The sequence below is a fragment of the Danio rerio genome, chromosome 21, assembly GCF_052040795.2.
Source record: "Danio rerio strain M-AB ecotype USA chromosome 21, GRCz13ab, whole genome shotgun sequence".
NCBI lineage: Eukaryota > Metazoa > Chordata > Actinopteri > Cypriniformes > Danionidae > Danio > Danio rerio.
In genome coordinates, this window is record NC_141041.1 from 49575001 (window position 1) to 49593779 (window position 18779).

Genomic DNA, 18779 nt, shown 5'->3' on the forward strand with positions numbered 1-18779 from the left:
GATATATAGCCTGTCAATAGTCTCCGGCCGCAACCACAACAGAAATTTGCCCTTGTTGACATGAATAGTTTTCCTTCTACATCCGACCGAGGAAATCAGGTCAGACGAGTTTTATTAGTTCAGCGGCTCGAGCTCACAGTTGAAAACAAACATTAGATAACAGATCCTTCTTTTCGACGTTTGCAGACGACTCTGCTGTTAGAAAATGCCAAAGTGGAAGAGTTTGTTTGTGTTTAATGTCTGTTTTGATGGTGAGAAATGCTAGTAGCACTTTACAATAGGGTTGTATTGGTTAATGAATGCACTATCATCAAGACATAAGGAATAAAACATGTATAGGTTGTTTTCATGACGTCATTGATAATGCACGGAATTCAGAGGGACACAAAGGGGTTCATCTATATGAAATTGCTTTCAGAACATCAATATATTCCTGTTTTATTATGTTTATAATTGTTTAAATCGGTTAGAATAAGAAATGCCGAACAGCGTTCGTAGACCTTCAAAAGTTTTTGCTCATAAACAAGGGAAAATTGAAGAAACAGAAAAGGCGGTGTGTAATAAACTTTTTTTTTCACTACATGCATGTGTACACACCTTTTTGAATGTGTATATTCGTTTGACAGCATCAATAAGGATTATATACAGGCCTAGCTATGTGTATATGAAAATCAGATACAAACACCACCACAAAATCCAGATATACAGTTGAAACCAGAAGTTCACACACTGTATAAAAAGGCACATAACCATAAGAAAAAAAAAGCCAGATGATAAAATGACTGAATTTTTTCTCTTTTAGGTAAGTTAAGATTCTCACATTTGTTTCTGTTCTGCTTTATAGCAGAATAATGAGAGAGATATTGTTTGAGAAATTGTTATAACTTTTCTTGAAAGTCAAGTTTACACACAATAAGATTATTCTGCCTCTGGAAAAGCTCAGATGATGATGTCAAGGTTTTGGAAGTTTATGATTGGCTAATTGACAACATTTGAGTTAATGTGAGGCACAACTGTAGAATAGTATTTAAAGAAAACCTCAAACACACTGCTTCCTTGTGTGACAACATGAGAAAATAAACAAGCCAGAATCAACAACAAAGCCCGATTACAATCTGCTAAATTACACTGGGAAAAGACTCATGTTTGGAGACATGTCCTGTGCTCTGATGGAGCTAAGATTGAACTGTTTGGCCATAATGAGCAGTGTTACATTTGGAGGACAAAGGGGAAAGCGCACAAGCCTAGGAACACCATCCCAACTGTGTAGTATAGAGAGTATGGAACTATGAAGTAACATCTTAAGACATCAGCCAGGAAATTAAAACTTGGCCACAAATGGGTTTTCCAAACAGACCATGACCCTAAGCATACTGCCAAATTAGTTCAAAGGTTCTTTAAGGACAACAGAGTGAATGTTTCGGAGTGGCCATCACACAACCCTGATTTCAATCCTATAGAGAATGTGTGGGCAGAGTTGAAAAAGCTTGTGCGAGCAAGACAGCCAACAAATCTGACTCAGTTACACCAATTCTGTCAGGAGGAATGGGCCAAAATTCCTACAAACTATTGAGAGAAGCTTGTGGAAGGAGACCCAAAACATTTGACCAAACTTATACAGTTTGAAAGCAAATCTGAAAAATACCAAGGAAATGAGTGTAAACGTTTGACTGTCTAGAAATTAATATAAAATAATTCTCTCATTATTCTGGCATTAACAAAATGTAAATCATTTAGTTAATCCTAACTGACCTAAAATAGTAAACGTTTAGTATGACTTGCCATCAGACATTAAAAAAATGGTTATGTTCCTTTTTTTAGAGTGGATGTAAACTTCTGGTTTCAACTGTATTATATATAAACATACCTCCAGGGACATATTTCGTGTTCTTCAGAAATGTATACAGGGGTACGTTGCCTTGGTTAAATTATTAACAGAACTTTCATTTTTGGGTGAACTAACCCTTAAAGAACGCATTGGTGTATAATTACAAAAGTCAATGTGTTTTAGGCTTTAGCTGTACAAATAATTCAGGACTACACCACCTTGTGGTCAACAAAACCCCATCAATTTGGTAACAATTATTGTGTGTCACCACCCATTGATCAAAAGAAAACAACAAATAAACAACACAACTGATGATTGTATTCTTGATTATATCTGTTGATTCATTTGGTATATTGCAGCTATGGTTTTACTATCTTTGTTGATATACAATAGCTAATTAATTCACAAACTAAATGTAATATATAATAACTTACAATGTGAATTTATAGACAATACAAACAAATTGATTTAGTCAAAGCTTTATTATAAACAGCGGATATACCCTCAGCTTGGATATAATGAAAAAGAAGCAGCAAAAAACATGTCCACTAAGCAGCAGAGACATTTAATAGCAGTATCTTATTTACAGGCAAATACATGTGCACAGGCATTGGAATTCGATGGGGCGACCGCAAAAAAAAAAAAGCTGCATGGAAAACAAGAGCACAAAAGAGGAACTTCCTGTGTCATGGACGAGACCCAAGGTGACAAGAGCAGACACGCCACAGCAAAATCATGCATGATTAGACAAAGAGATCAAACGGCCTCATCACGGCCACTGCACCAGGCTTTCCGGATACAAGGGGAGTCAAAGGCTGGAAAAATGTGCAGTGCCATCAGCTGCGCCGTTGAAAATAAAAAAAAAGCAGAAAGCTCCGACTGACTCAGTTGCAATGCAGATAATGTCAAAGATTTTTGCTCTGCACGCATACTAAACACGAGGCCTTTTATGCGTGATGATTATTGGGATCGAAAACATTTTGGGCAATTAGGGCTGCACAATACTGCGAAAATACATGATATTGTTATCGAGTGTTGCGATAACGATATTTCGTACAAACTTGCAAAACGCCATTTTTAATCGCTATTAAATAAAATCATTTATTTATGAAATTATCATATAATTCATAAAATAAACAGATAATAGATATTTTGCAATATTATAAATGTGTAATACTGTTCAGGGATAAAACCAAAGGATAATGAATGAATAAATGTACTATTGTTGAGTGTTACGATAATGATATTTTGTACAAACGATAATTCGCAATTGAAAAATCTTTTACGTAATGATCATACTAAAACAAACAGGTAATAGATATTTCGCAATATTATTAAAAATATGCAATATTGACGAGTGTTGCGATAACGATATTTCGTACGATAATGCAATTTAATTGAAATTATTAAAAAAGCATTTCTTTATGTAATGATCATAGTAAAATAAACAGGCAATAGATATTTCGCAATGTTATACATATGTAATACTGTTCAGGGACTAAACCGAAGGACAATGAATGAATGAATGTAATATTGTTGAGTGTTGCGATATTTCGTACAAACAATACTTCGAAATTAAAAAAAAACATTTTACGTAATGATCATACTAAAACAAACAAGTAATAGACATTTTGCAATAATACTAGAAATGTGTTACGATAATGATATTTCCTATGAATTTTCAAAATGCTATTTAATCGCAATTATTAAAAGAAACATTTATGTAATGATCATACTTAAAAAAAAATTAGACATTTTGCAAATTCATAAATACGTAATATTTTTTATTTTTGTAATGATCATACTAAAATAAACAGGTAATAGACATTGTGAAATGTTATAAATATGCAATACTGTTCAGAGACTAAACCAAAGGACAATGAATGAATGAATGTAATTTCGTTGAGCGTTGTGTTAATAATATTTCGTACGAACTTTCAACACTATTTTATTGCAATTATTAAAAGAAAAATTTTTGGAAGGATCACACTAAAATTAACAGCTAATACATATTTAGCAATGTAAATATGCAATATTGATGAGTGTTGTGATAACGATATTTTCGTATGAACTTTCGAAATGCTATTTTAATGCAATTATTTAAAGAAACAATTATTTATGTAACGATCATGCTAAAATAAACAGGTAATAGATATTTTGCAGTGTTATAAATATATAATATTGTTCAGGGACTAAGACGAAAGACAATGAATGAATGCAACATTGTTGAGTGTTGCGATAATATTTCGTACAAACGATATTTCGCAATTTAAAAAAATCTTTTATGTAACGATTATACTAAAACAAACAGGTTAAAGATATTTTAAAATAATATTATAAATATGCAATATTGTTGTTGAGTGTTGCGATAACAATATTTCGTACAAACTTTCAAAACGCTATTTTAATCGCAATTATTTAAATTATTATTAAAAAATAATAAAAAATAATAATCTATAGAAATTAAGAGGTGCTAAAGGCAGTAAAGACCCTATCTGATTGGTCAGATTTAGAAAAACAACCTACGCATTAGCACATAAAATGAATTTAATTTATTGCACCTCTTTGCAATATGAATATAGCAAACACTATTATCGTGATACTCAAAATTTTTCAAAACAGACTGTAAAAAACGCTGGGTTCCACATAATTCCTTCCTGTTGTCCCAACACAATTTGATTAACTTGATCGTTATTTTAAAAATTTAAGCGAATTAAACTTGATGGTTTAACTTATATTAAATAAGTAGTTGAAACAAGCAGCAAAAGCCATGTTTTGATAAATCGTGCAGCCCTAATTCAAATATTACCTGATGCTAATTTTGGCCTGTTAAAAAAAAGATCTACAAGGCCAATAAAACACGTCTAAACCACAGCAAAGGTGTCAAATTAAAAACAGCAACTTAAAATTTCATGTCATGTAGGGAGGCGGAGAGACAGAAGAAGAGAATAAGCGACTGTTTTAGATTCAATTCATCTCACTCAGCCATTCACAAAGAGAAAAGCCCTTCATGAATGGAGACCAGCGGTGACTGGCTAACTTCTTGTCAAACGTCACCCATTGAGAGGAGCGGAAAAAAAAAAAAAACAACCAGACTGAAATAAAGCAAGATTTCCCTCTGCTGGTCAACAGGGAGAACAGTCCATGCCTCTAGTATAGACGGATCTCATTCAGAATGCTGTTTTAATACACTACAGACCTGAAAATAGCAAGAGCACTCAATATCAAACCACTAATGATTTCAGAACAGGTATAGAGCTGTTAGTATCCACTACCTTACATCGAGGAACGTATATGTATAAAAAAAGAGCTCAGAAACCCACAGTATTTTCCAAAGCAGACGGTGGAAAAGAAAAGTTCTTCCTCCATCGCTCTGGAATTCCGCGGTCTTCCTTTTAGATGAGTAGATTACAGATGGAAGGTTTTTTTTTCTTGTTCTTTCTGAAATATATATTTCCCCGCAGGGTCAATGGCTCAACACGGCCCCATAAACGTGTTTTCATTTCCAGCCAGTGACTAAAGCAGAAAAAAACATCATTATAATTAGTTATTATTTATTGGTTATTATTTATTCTATTATTAGACTGGTTTTATCAAGTCTGATTATAAACAATACAATTAATAAATGTTTAAAATTTGAGGCTGGCTATATTCACACACTGCAGCCACACAACCGTGTTTAAACCCCTTATAACTGTTATTTTTGGATAATAGGAGCCCTTTAAGAGACGCTAAAAAGGTCATTATATTTGAGGAAAAAATAAAAAAATGTAAAAAATATAGACAATAAAAAGAACTTCTTAATTCCATAAAAATATGAACCTTTAATAGATGAAGAGGACTCTGGTCCGGGGAAGAGTAGAAAAGGAGTCTGCCATTTTGCGAATCTTGGCGTAGTTAATAAACCCTCTGAGGAAGAGCAGGAAACCTGTAGATCACCAAAACACACATCAGTGCTTGCAAATCGTGCTGTCTGAAATATAGGCAAAGCAATGCCTCTAGATTACGTTTATTTTACCAAAATAAAACAAGATCATGCCTTGATTTTGAATGATTTCATTGGGACAGTAAGGTCTGACTCTGCTTAGACTAAAGACTTGTCACTGAACAGAAATCAGAAATAATGTCCAGTATAGAATAGATGAATATATATATATATATATATATATATATATATATATATATATATATATATATATATATATATATATATATATATATATATATATATATATATATACACAGTTGAAGTCAGAATTATTAGCCCCCCCCCCATTTAATTTTTTTTTCTTTTTTAAATATTTTCCAAATGATGTTTAGAGCAAGGAAATTTTCACAGTATGTCTGATAATATTTTTTCTTCTGGAGAAAGTCTTATTTGTTTTATTTCGGCTAGAATAAAAGCAGTTATTAATTTTTCATAAACCCTTTTAGGGACAAAATTATTAGCCCCTTTAAGCTATAGTTTTTCTTCATAGACTACAGAACAACCCATTGTTATAAAATAACTTGCCTAATTACCCTAACCTGCCTAGTTAACCTAAATAACCTAGATAAGCCTTTAAATGTCACGTTAAGCTGTATAGAAGTGTCTTAAAAAATATCTAGTCAAATATTATTTACTGTCATCATGGCAAAGATAAAATAAATCTGTTATTAGAGATGAGTTATTAAAACTATTATGTTTAAAAATGTGTTGAAAAAAATCTGCTCTCTGTTAAACAGAAATTGGGGAAAGAATAAACAAGCGGTCTAATAAATCAAGGGGGCTAATAATTCTGACTTCAACTGTATATATATATATATATATATATATATATATATATATATATATATATATATATATATATATATATATATATATATATTCATGTAAAATACAACCAAATTGTTTTGTTTGTGTACTTACCAAGCACCAGAAACACCCACCACAACCAGTACTGTCCATCAAAGTAACCAGGAAAATAAGTAGAAAACTGAGGATGGAAACACAGAGCAACTGTGAGCAGATAAAACAGCAGTCATGTCCAGGCTTGTTTCATCATGTACAGAGCACATTACAGTACATCAGTCAGAGCTCAGCTAATGCACTAATGCAGAGTAATGTGCTTCTGTCATGTTCTCAGCCAAGCCAAGATGGTTAACCAACAGATATGCGAATATAACACAATGTGTACAATTAGCTGCCGTTGTTTAGGTAATTACAGCAGGCTCACATTGAATTGGTACCCACAGAAATCTATTTACTTATCAGTGCCTCTAGATTTTACTATGCTTTTGTGCATTTTCACAGTCAAACATGAGAATAGAAGCAAATAATGCCATAGGTTTTGATGCTGAACCCTGGAGGGACTGATTATCATCTTAAATTTTGCACAATATATCGCGCCTCAAAATTAACCACCCTGATTTTCAAATATTGCCTGATAAGTCAATATATGGACTATCACGATAGGTATACTCTCAAAGTCTTTCTGCATGAATCCACTTTTTTTTTTTTTTTGTTACTGCACAGAAGCAGCACCGAAACAAAATAAACGAAAATTTGGCTTGGCCCTGGTGTTAACTTACCCGCACAATGAGGATCCATTTGATGAGTGAAAGACCGAAGCCGGAAATGGCGCCATAGCGTCCGGCCGCTGAGGTTGTAAGGCAGAACGACAGGAAGAAGCCAATCCAGTTGAAGAGGAATGCCACTAAAGAAAATCGAGATGTAAAAACTGCATCAGATTTTCTGAATATAACACCAGTTTTGCACACTTTCTTAAAGTCACTCCACATCTCTAGAAAAACGCTTTCCTTCATTTATCCCCATCATGTCATTGAAAATGGTAGAACCCTGATCACTGGGGAAATGAAAGCTTTAAAATGGCCGCTTTTCCTGCACACAAGTTTGGCTGTTTGGATGTGACCCATAACGTAAGTATGGCAGTATTATTAGTTTTTAAGTTTGAATCATGAAAAATAAACTGTTATGTTTGCAACGAAGTCAGCTGTTGTTTATTTTTATGTGAATTAAAATAATGAAATGTTAAACTAACTAGGTTGAACCTAGGATGCAGGAGGAACAATGCGGTTTTTTGTCTGGGCCGTGGTACACTGGACCAGCTCTACACCCTCACCAGGGTGCTCGAGGGTTCATAGGAGTATGCCCAACCAGTCCACATGTGTCTTGTGGACTTGGAGAGGCCTTTCAACTGTGTCCCTTGTGGCATTTTGTTCACGGTGCTCGGGGAGTATGGGGTAAGAGGCGCTCTGCTAAGGGCTGTCTCGTCCCAGTATGAACAGAGTAGGAGTTTGGTTCACATTGCCGGCAATAAGTCAGACTTGTTTCCAGTGCATGCTGGACTCTGGCAGGGCTGCCCCTTGTCACTTATTCTGTTCATAATTTTTATGGACAGAATTTCAAGGCTTCAGCATGCACTGGGGCGGTTTGCTGCCGAGTGTGAGACATTTTGTGAGAGGTGCATGTCAGCGACGCCGACGGCTACGGCGTAGAGCTATGCTTCAACGCGTAGGCTGCGCCATAGCATACGCGTGCGCTTGAAGCAGAAGTATAAATCAGTCTTATAACTCATCTTGCAAGCTAACATTGAGTAGCATTTTCTAAATATTACTCAGAATTTGTTTATTCTACAAGTCTTTCCTGTACCAGCATCACATTCCCAAAACAATCCCCTCAACAAGACCCTCATGGCCAGCATTTTCTCTGTTTCTTTATGTGGTTGTTAATGTTCATGCATTAACTTAAGTTTGGGAAGTCCCACTTGATGGGAAGAGACAAAAGATCAAAGAGACTGCAGTGTGAGAAGCGTTTGTGAGTCCTCTGTTCTCCCTGAAAAAACACTTACTGAAAAATGTCAACATGAAAATGCCGTCGTTGCCTATTCGCAGCTGGTCAGCGTCCTCAAAGTCATCTCTGGCCACAAAATCATCATCCTGAAGGAAAACAGACAGAGACGGAGATCAACGCAGGGCCAAAACACAGCACTCAAACTTATAAAGGGGTCATGAAATGGAGAAACAAAATCTTCTTTATTTTTTACACACACAGGTCGTTCCTCTTTCTTACTTTACTCTGTCTTTCAATCAAAAAAAACAATGCTGGTGAAAAAAAAAAAAAAAGTCAAAACCGAAAAACTCACTAGCTATGTTTCTGCTAGAAACATGCTAACAACATACTAATTCATGCTAGAAGCATGCTATTTACATGCTACAATCATGTTGACAACATGATAATTCATGTTAATTCAAGCAAGAATAACAGCATACTAATTCCTGTTAGAAACATGCTAATTCAAGCTAGAAACAGGCTAACAACTAACTAATTCATGCTAGAAACAAGCTAACAACATACTAATTCCTGTTAATAAAATGATAATATGCTAGTTCATGCTAGAAACACGCTAATAACATACTTATTCATGCTAGAATCATGCTATTCGTGTTACAACATTATAATTCATCCTAATCCATGCTAGAATCATGCTAATTTATGCTAGAAAAATGCTAACAACATGCTAATTATATTGGAATAGTGCTAACAACGTGATAATCAATATAAGAAACATGATAATAACATGTTAATTCATTTTAGAATAATGCTAGTTACATTCTAATTTATGCTAGAATCATGCTAACTCATGCTAGAAACAGGCTAACAACATGGTAACTAATGTTGGAATAGTGTTAACAACATGGTAATCAATATTAGAAACATGCTAATAACATGCCAATTCATTTTAGAATAATGCTAGTTACATTCTAATTAATGCTAGAATCATGTTATTTACATGGTAATTCATGCTAGAAACATGCTTAGAACATGCTAACTAATGTTCTAATCATGCTAACAACATGATATTTAATATTAGAAGCATACTAATAACATGCCAATTAATTTAAGAATAATGTTAGTTACATGCTATTTTAAGTAAGAAACATGTTAACATGCTAATTCATGCTAGAAACATGCTAATTCATATGGCCAGGTTGGGTTAGTAGAAAAGACTTTACCTGCTCCATTAAAAAATAATCAAAAATTAACTAGTTATCTCTTGGCCCCACACATTAAATGTGTCAAGACAAGCAAACTTAAGTTGTGAACAATACACTTTTTTTAACATAACTTTTTGTTATTACTATGTTGATAGAGTTAAAAAAAAATACATTTGTTAAAGGTTTTATTGAGAAGGATTGTTGGTGATTGGATGGTTGTTGGCCAGATTTGAGTAGCTTTACATGGACATGGGAAAATAAAGACCAATTTAAAATGATTTTACACCTAAAGCACAATATTTTAATGAATTTAAGACATGTTGGGACTCCAAGGCATTAATTATATCAAGAGTTCATTCCCAAATGCATTAAGAAGTTTACATGACTGTTTATTAGGTATACAGCAAATACTTTAGTTAATGCAATTAAAAGTTACTACTTTCTTAGATTAATTAGGAAATTCAATAAATGAAAGTAAAGCTTATAGAAGTTTCAAGTTTCAATTGCCAAAAATATATTAAGATTGCATTATGAGGATGTAAATGTAATCATTGTTTGAGCTTAGCGAATATAATAAGTATACAACCAAACCAGACATTAAATATTATATTTAAATAATAAATGAGGCATGTTTTATAGTACTACAGTAATAATTTCATATCAAAGCAACTGAAACAAACTGTTGAATTGCCAAGTAAATGTGAAAATACTACACCACTGCAAACTTTAAGAACCATAATATAAATATCTGAAACTGCATTTTATGACCTCTTTAAAAAAGAAAAGGAGATTTAAAACAACAGTGGAGGACTGTGACGGGATGCATCGGGGCTCGTAATTCACAGAAACAGACGCATAAAAACGGACACTAAAGCAACACTTTAAGAGCAGACATGTAACTGAATGCCTGTTTCACACATACACGGTTTATGTGGTGAAAATTTTAACAGGTGAGAGCTTTCAAACTCCACACGAATGTGCAGTAAAGCACATTTCTGACTTTTTATCTTTTTTTTGTGGCTGTGCTGCATGTTTGAATAGCGTATTATTTATATCTAGAGTGGTCACAATACTGGAATTTCCAACTTTGATAGGATACCACCAAAGTTATCGATATTCGATACAATTTTTGATACTGCAAGTTTTGTTATTTACAATAACATTAAAATCAACAATTTAATAAGTTTAACAATAATAATAATAATAATAAAAAATATATAAAATATAAAATATATTTTATAAAAAATATATTTCAATTTTAGTTTTTGAATTTTACAACAAAAGATTAAACATTGGGTTTTAAAGCATTTGAAAGCTGCGTTAATCAGTCGATTCATCAGCAGATCACTCATATATTAGCTCATAGAAAGACCAGCTGATCTGCACTGCTTGGAAACGCTCCAGTCTCCCTGTATCTGCACTTAAATGTTAGCGAAAAATTTGCCTTTTTTCCCCCAAAGTCTATTTATAGTCTTTTGACAACCCTAGTAAAAACATAGTACATGTTTTTTGTTTATCTTCTGTAATTAAGCATTGTATCAAAGACTATAGAATACACAAGACGTGTCACAGGTACAGTTTTGAATGCGGAAAAGTGTTATAATCAATATGGCGGATAAAGCCCCGCCTACAAGTATAGGAGCCAATCAGCAATCACTATAGGCTGATGATTCTCCAGGGGTGGGGCTCCGATCAGACGTGTGTTTCTACAGATTTTCTGTGATTTAAATATTTAGAAATGAAACTAAAGAGACAGTTGTTGTTTAGTTTTATTGGTGATTCCTAATATGTAATGTAGCCATAATCTAGGCAAGCTATTTTGAAGAATTCAATGTTTCCCCATTCAACCAGAATGCCCGAGAGGCATTTCAAAGATGGCCACCGAGTGAAATGACTTGCCTTAAAGCAGGGCTTCTCAAACTTTTCAGCCCGCGACCACAAAAATTACAATGCCTGTGACTCGTGACCCCCAATATCCTCCGCGGTGGTTATAAATATATAAACCTTAAACATCAGCGCACATGTGCCAATGGGTCTAAGTCTATTCATCATTTAATTTTGAAGAACGCCACTCGGAGACCATCCTCCATGTTCAGTTGTGGCCTGTAATTATGTTTAATGTACAAGAGTGCTGTAAAGATGACAGAAAGTTTAACCTGGTGCCTTTAAATCAATGTGCTGTGTCTTTAATATTACATAATCACCCTAGGGGTCGCAAAAAAAAAAAAAAAAAAAAGGCTGAAGGCTTTTAATTGCATGTTTTTTTTTTTATTAAACTAGTAACTATTATTTATTTATTCTGTAGGTTATAGATAAAATATGGTAATTCTAGAAGCTTAATAAAATTGATTATTTTTTTGGAAATCCCCAAGCGACCCCCTATCATTGTCTCGTGACCCCCACTTTGAGAACCACTGCCTTAAATAGACTTTGACTAAACACTGAGACTCAAAGCAGAAAAGCAGGGTGAAGGTCACACTCTGTTACAATACCTCCAGTGCACAGCGAGTTACGTCATCAAGCGTGTCCAGACGTTCCCTGTGCTGAACGCAAGCAGTGTGTGGCAGAGAAACACAGCAGTGAACAGGAGGAAACGCAGCACATTTAGGGGTCGTTCACGTATCGGGTCTTTTGCATTTCGTTAACATACGCTTATTATAGTGCAAATAAAGAATTTTTCAGAATTCTGTAAGCGCACCGTGAGTCATTTGATTAGAACTAACCAATCAGCTTCCTACATTGTATTGAACGTACACAATTTAGTAATAACTTTAGACTAATTACCTCAGATAACAAAACACTGCAGCGCTTTTTCATTATCTCCATAAATAAAACTTGTATCAAAGCTGTGAGTGCAGGTACAGATGTGCATTGAAATTGCTTTAAAAAGTGGCATTCCTCATGCTTTCCATTCGCTTTTAGACATGATATGTGAACGATCCCTTTTACAGTATATCCTGGCCATGTCCACGATATCAGTTTCGGAGCTGGTTCAGTTTAGAGAGTGGAATGTGTAGTACTTACGCGGCCTGACACCAGTGGGACAGAAGTCTCTGTTTTGGTTCTCTCAGCCTCGTCATATGATGGAAGAGAGGTGGCTACGTTATAGGACGGAGGGTTGGGAAATGCTGCATCATCTTTGTAGTCAAAAAATGCTGAGAAGAGGTCAAAATATATATGATTGGTGATTATTCACAGGTGGCATTGCATAACATGAAGAGTTGATTCAAGTTTATGTTACTGCAAGTGATGGCAATTTTAATACTGTCACCATTTCCTCACTCTCCACTTCTTCCAAACCTGTTCGAGTTTCTTTCTCCTGTTGAACACAAAGGATGATATACTACAGAATGCTGGGAAAAAATATTCTGTGGTTTCTACTATTGGTGTCAAAGGCTGCTTTTTCTCAACATTCTTCAGAATATCTGGTTTTGTTCAACCGAAGGAGGAAATTCAAAGTTTAGAACCACTTGTGTGTGAGTTTTAATTTTCAGGTGAACTGTTCCTGAATTAATAAGGTCACTACGATATATGCAAAGCAGAAAAAATGAAGAGAATCTGTCATATTTTTGTAATTTTACCAGAATTGCTAATAATTAACTATATTATGACATAAGAATCAAATTGTACTGTGTAGAACCACCGCCATATAATCATATATAATTTTTTTTAAAGACTCTTAAAGATACAATTAGGAAATATCTACACAATATCAGAAAATCCTGAGTTTAATGTGATTCCCTTGGCACCAAAGAGGCTCTAATTGTTAGTTTCAATTCTGCTCTTTGAAATATAGTGCACTATAATATCAGGGCTCTTTCAGCACCTCTAAGAGCTTTTCTTCAGATTCCTTCCTTCCTTCTCTGTCCAGGTCATCCTGAACTGTCTCTATAATATTCAAGTCAGGATTATGTGGAGGCCATTTCATGACTCTCTGTGTTTTATTAGTTTTTTCTCCAAAAAAGGTTTCACTGCATTAGCAGTCTGTTGAGGTTTAATATAACGCTGAAAAATAAAACCATTAAAAATAAGAGACTTTCTAGAAGGAATGATTGATTAAAACCTAAAATTCGCAATCCCTTCAATTTAGACAATAGTGCCAAGAGAACTTGCAGAAATGTCCCCATGTTTCCCAAAAAATGTTCATCACATGTAGTAAAAAATGAGACCTTCCCAGAGTTCTTTTTTAGATTTATGCTGTTCTTTTTTTCTTTCTGTCCAGGTCATCCTGTACTGTCTCTATAATATTCAGGTCAGGACTCTGTGGAGGTCATTTCATGACTCTCTGTGTTTTATTTACTTTTTTTCTCCAAATATGGTTTCACTGCATTTGATGTGTTTAGGTTCATTAGGTTTCATGCTGAAAAATAAAACCATTTACAATAAAGGTCATTTCTAAAAAGAATGCCATAATTGATTAAAACCTACAAGTGAACATTCCCACCAATTCAGACAATAGTGCCACAAGAACTGGCAGAAATGCAGCTCAAACCAGCACAGAAACCTCAACATGTTTGACTAAAAACCTCGGTCTAACACAAGTAGTAAAAACAGTGACCAAAGTACTGTAATTTCCGGTTGTATTACATTTAAGAGGCAAATAAATATTTACGTACGGTCATTATACCATCACTAAAACAACAAATATAATTGTTGTCTAAATGTTTTGAATTTGAATGTTTCTGAATTACAGTTTTCAGACTTTTAAGATTGTTTGGAAAATAAAAACAGTATGAAAACCAACCAATCTAGGAAATAGTAAAACGGATGTCAAAAGGCCCTGAACCTGCTGCATACCTGCACTGTCAGCTGCAATACTGCTGTAAGGGGGCGGAGCATCAGCGGCCACCTGAGGTCCCGCCTCTGGCTCCTCCTCACAGGGAAGCTGTGGATACAGAGAACGATCATTGGCTGAATGAAATTTACTTTAAATTGTAATTTTACATCACAAATTTGACTAGTTTTTTTCCAACCAAACTTGTGATTTAACTTGTGCACAAAACTGAAATACTGCATAAAACATTTGCGAATAACAAAGAGAGCAAAAGAGTACCAAATCGTCACTTCCTGATAAACTGCCGGCAAATATAAAAAATAAAAATGTAGTTTTGTACGGAAAGAGAAGCAAGTGTGGTGTTTTTTTCTCTTCTGTTATAAATGAGTTGTGCCTCAGAAGACAAAACGCAATGAGTGCAGTGGCTTTTGGAGGCGTGAGACGCTCTTTGGGAGTGCAGAGAGATGCTCAAGATGGTTCTGGAGGGAATAATAATAGAAAAATAAAAATACTGAACCACTGTGATGACAGACTTTGGCTGAGGGGTTTAAGAAATGAGCGAAACAACATTTCAGATGTTTTGCAATGTGCTGTTTTGTCTATTGATGCGTCCCATCACAGACATGATCTGTTCAAACAAAATTACATAACTTATTTGATACGCATACTAGAAATTATTTAATGCGTGTAAATATGTTTCCACAGAAGTTTATGCACATTTTTTCCTATCAAATAATTTATCCCACTCCATTGGTGTCTTCATTAAGCACATATACTCCAAAATGCACACAATAAGTGGACGGAAACATACATTACTACCCTGTGAACACAACTCTGGAGTAGGCAGGAGGATTTATGAGACCTTGTGGAACAAACCAAGGAGAATATTATTATTATTATCAGATTATTATTGATTTTGAAATCATAATAATACTTGATAATACTTTTAATACTAATAATACTAATAATACTCTCTGAAACTGTGAAAGATCATGATAAATGTAATGCTAAGCTTCAACTCACATGACCGACACATGACATGACACACTCAACACAAGACTTCCTCTTTACTATTTTATTGATCAGCTAAAAAAAATGCTTGACACATCATGACGACCACAAACACATCATAAAAACACCCAAACAATACAACACGTGATGCATTTCTATTTCAGTAAGTAATTAATATAATGAAACAGAATGAAAATAAATTATGACCTTGATTTATTGTTATATAATTAATTGTTTTAAGTTCAATCCACTTAAATTTGTCAAAATATTTACGTTAATTTAATCGATTTGTATTAGAACAACATGAAAAAACTGGAACGAACCCGGATTATTTGGACAGTGCACTTTCAGATGCATACAAGCTTTTTTCCACAGTGAAATCATAAGATAGTGATTTAAAGCAACAAAGTATAACCATTAAATAAATTGTTAGAAAATGTATTTAGAAATAAAGGCTTAATTTATTACAACTACACATATTTATCTTAAGGAAACTGGATCATTCAAATATGTGAAGAGCATTTAGTTGTGCTTTGGCATGGGAAGATAACCAGTTTCAAGGTTTAGATCGGTCTGGAAAATCAAGATTTTAAAACCGCATTAGTTTTCTGTAGTACCGTTCCTAAGGTATATGTACGTTTTTTGCATATGTTTTCAAAACAATTTTATTTAGTTTTTAGGGCAACAGTATCTCTAGAAGAAAAGCACCCTAGATATCAAAAGCTACAGGTCCAAAATATTTTAAATGTTTCTTCAAATAAAATATATTGTGTTCAATGGGAGGGAGGAAGAGTTGTATTTTACCCAGACATTAAAAAATTGCTTATTTTGGAGCAGTAAATCACAATACCGTAATACATGAAACATGATATTAGTATCCAAGGTTGTCAATATTAGAGGTAAAGTTGTTTTTTATATTCGTACATTCTGACTTTCCCTTATCCCTTATATGCATTATTTAATACATACTTTATCATAACAATTAAAAATATTATCAACAACAAAACATACAGCATAATACTGAAGATCTAGAAGAAAAGGCGGATTTTAGATAATTCTTTTTAATATAGAGGCAAAGTTGGTTTTATATTCGAACATTATTTCATTTAGAAGTCTCTATATTATTTACCATGTTACTTTGAATATTCGATGGGAATTAGCATGCAAGTATGACTTGTAAACATTAACACTATCTAATAGACTGTAAAAAATGTTGTACTTTGAAAATCATAAGTTGCTAAAATGATTGCCGCATTTAGAAATTGCAAAGAATACTTTTCTGAAATAAAGTCTGAATATAAAAATATAAAACTAACTTTACTTCTATGCTTTTAATTATTTTCTTACTACAAACAGCAAGATTTTTTTACAAATGTTCTAACATAAGCAACATTAACAGGTAATACAGGTAATATTTATGATAATATTTATGATAAACACATAATTTTTAGAAGTTTATATTTTGTCTACTGCACGTTAAACTTTTATGTAATGTTTATGGTTATACTATATGCCATAGTATTACAATCAATAACATTTCTTTCCTTGTGACATTACAAAAACAGTGTTTTCCAGTCGTGTCTGATAGTAATACTGTAATAACATATTTTCAGACGTGGATAAGCAGTTTTTGCTGTTCTCTGGATGAAATCAATGAATGTTTAGTCTCTAAAACAAATTAAAAGCCATACTGTTCTGAAACATTTAATAGGTAATGTATATTGCTGCATATATATATCGGATGTGGTCGGTAATATTTACTGTATAACATTACTAGCATAGAGGTTGTAACGCATTATATTACTGAATGAATGACAACTTTGACGTAAGCAAAACATCAACTTATTTTAATACTAAACGGGAAACCGCAACATATTGACTGATGAGCGCAATCTAAGTGTAATAATAACATGTCGCAATTATTTAAATGGACGTGATTTCAAAACAATGCGGCCTGCATCCTGTCAAAGCCTCGGCGTTTCCTGAAACCGTCCCCCACCGAGGACGCGCCTGCTGTGGGTGAGCTTTAAAACAACCACGCTGAGTCTCACTGACCTGCTGATATCTCCCGCTCGGCTCTGCCATCTTTAGCTTGAAAAGAAAACGAGGATCCCCGCACACACGATTCACGCACCAATCCGTCTAACGTAAAAGGAAATTGTATAAAGTGTCTTCAGCTCAGCCACAGCCTTCATCAGTATGGAAGGCCGTTAGGGCCAAAACGTCTGCAACAAACGTGTTAACGCGTAATTGCGTGTTAACACGTAATTTACGCGTTAACACGTCATTTACGCGTTAACACGTTGGTACGTGTTAACACGTCATTTACGTGTTAACACGCAATTTACGTGTTAACACGTCTTTTTTTAAACTAGTCTCATTTTAAAGTGCTATCATTTTTCATTCTTGAAACTGCTTATTTTAAAATGTATAATGTCATTTCACTAAAATCACAATAAATGTTTTGCAGTCAATGTTATGTAGCAGATATTTAGTATTATGAAAGGCCAAACATCTTCTGTAATGTTATGTTTGATGGCATAATAATGTATAATAATAATGTTTGTTATTCAGCTGCTGAGATTTCTTTAAAAAATGTGTCCAGAGAAATCAGAATGAGATTTATTTGACAAGTGTGTGCAAACAAAAGAAATGTTTTGTGTTTTTTTTTTCAGAAGCACATATACATACAGTACACACATACAAATGAACACAGGAAAAAAGAATGACATAAGTGGATAAAGTAAATAATACAACATTTTGGTTACAAATCATAAACAGTAAGGGTTGTGTATATTTATGACTATAAAAACAGGTAGCAACCAATCTAATAATAAAGATCGATAAAGATGTGTAGAGATCTGGATGTTGGGCAGGTGCACAGAATTAATCCTCTCCGCTGTCCTGACAATCCGCTGCAGTCTTATGTCTGATTTGGTGGCTGATCCAAACCAGACAGTAATTGAAGTTTTGTCAGATGAAGTGGCTGCAGATTCTACATTCTCATACCATATATAACATGTCATAAATTACTAGATTATATATATATATATATATATATATATATATATATATATATATATATATATATATATATATATATATATATATATATTTGTTTGCAGAACTTTGCACTAGATATTTTTATATATTTTTTAGAGCTGGAAG

The 18779-nt window shown here is 33.8% G+C and overlaps 1 protein-coding gene across 2 annotated transcripts; it reads right to left on the reverse strand.

The window, feature by feature from the left end:
- Nucleotides 1-2291: 2291 nt before the first annotated feature.
- ndfip1l (Nedd4 family interacting protein 1, like) lies at nt 2292-17823 on the reverse strand. 2 transcript variants are annotated; one of them, XM_087299516.1, is made up of 9 exons: nt 17667-17809; nt 14624-14711; nt 12851-12981; nt 12319-12369; nt 8680-8767; nt 7400-7524; nt 6738-6804; nt 5651-5756; nt 2292-5344 (listed from the first exon to the last, which is right to left on the reverse strand). In XM_087299516.1, exons 1-8 carry the CDS (start codon nt 17694-17696, stop codon nt 5653-5655), a joined length of 684 nt encoding a protein of 227 aa, XP_087155642.1. In that variant the 5' UTR covers nt 17697-17809; the 3' UTR covers nt 2292-5344; nt 5651-5652. The 2 variants fall into 2 exon arrangements, with proteins under 2 accessions (XP_087155642.1, NP_001002503.1); NM_001002503.2 differs by lacking the exon at nt 12319-12369 and having other exon boundaries at nt 17667-17823.
- Nucleotides 17824-18779: the final 956 nt, after the last annotated feature.

Bases quoted from the DNA above. Each gene is read 5' to 3' on its own strand.
- ndfip1l (XM_087299516.1), bottom strand. From the start codon at position 17,696: ATGGCAGAGCCGAGCGGGAGATATCAGCAG. The intron at 14,712-17,666 runs GTCAGTGAGACT...CTGTATCCACAG, and splicing joins CGAGCGGGAGATATCAGCAG to CTTCCCTGTGAGGAGGAGCC. The intron at 5,757-6,737 runs GTAAGTACACAA...GGTGATCTACAG, and splicing joins GTGGGTGTTTCTGGTGCTTG to GTTTCCTGCTCTTCCTCAGA.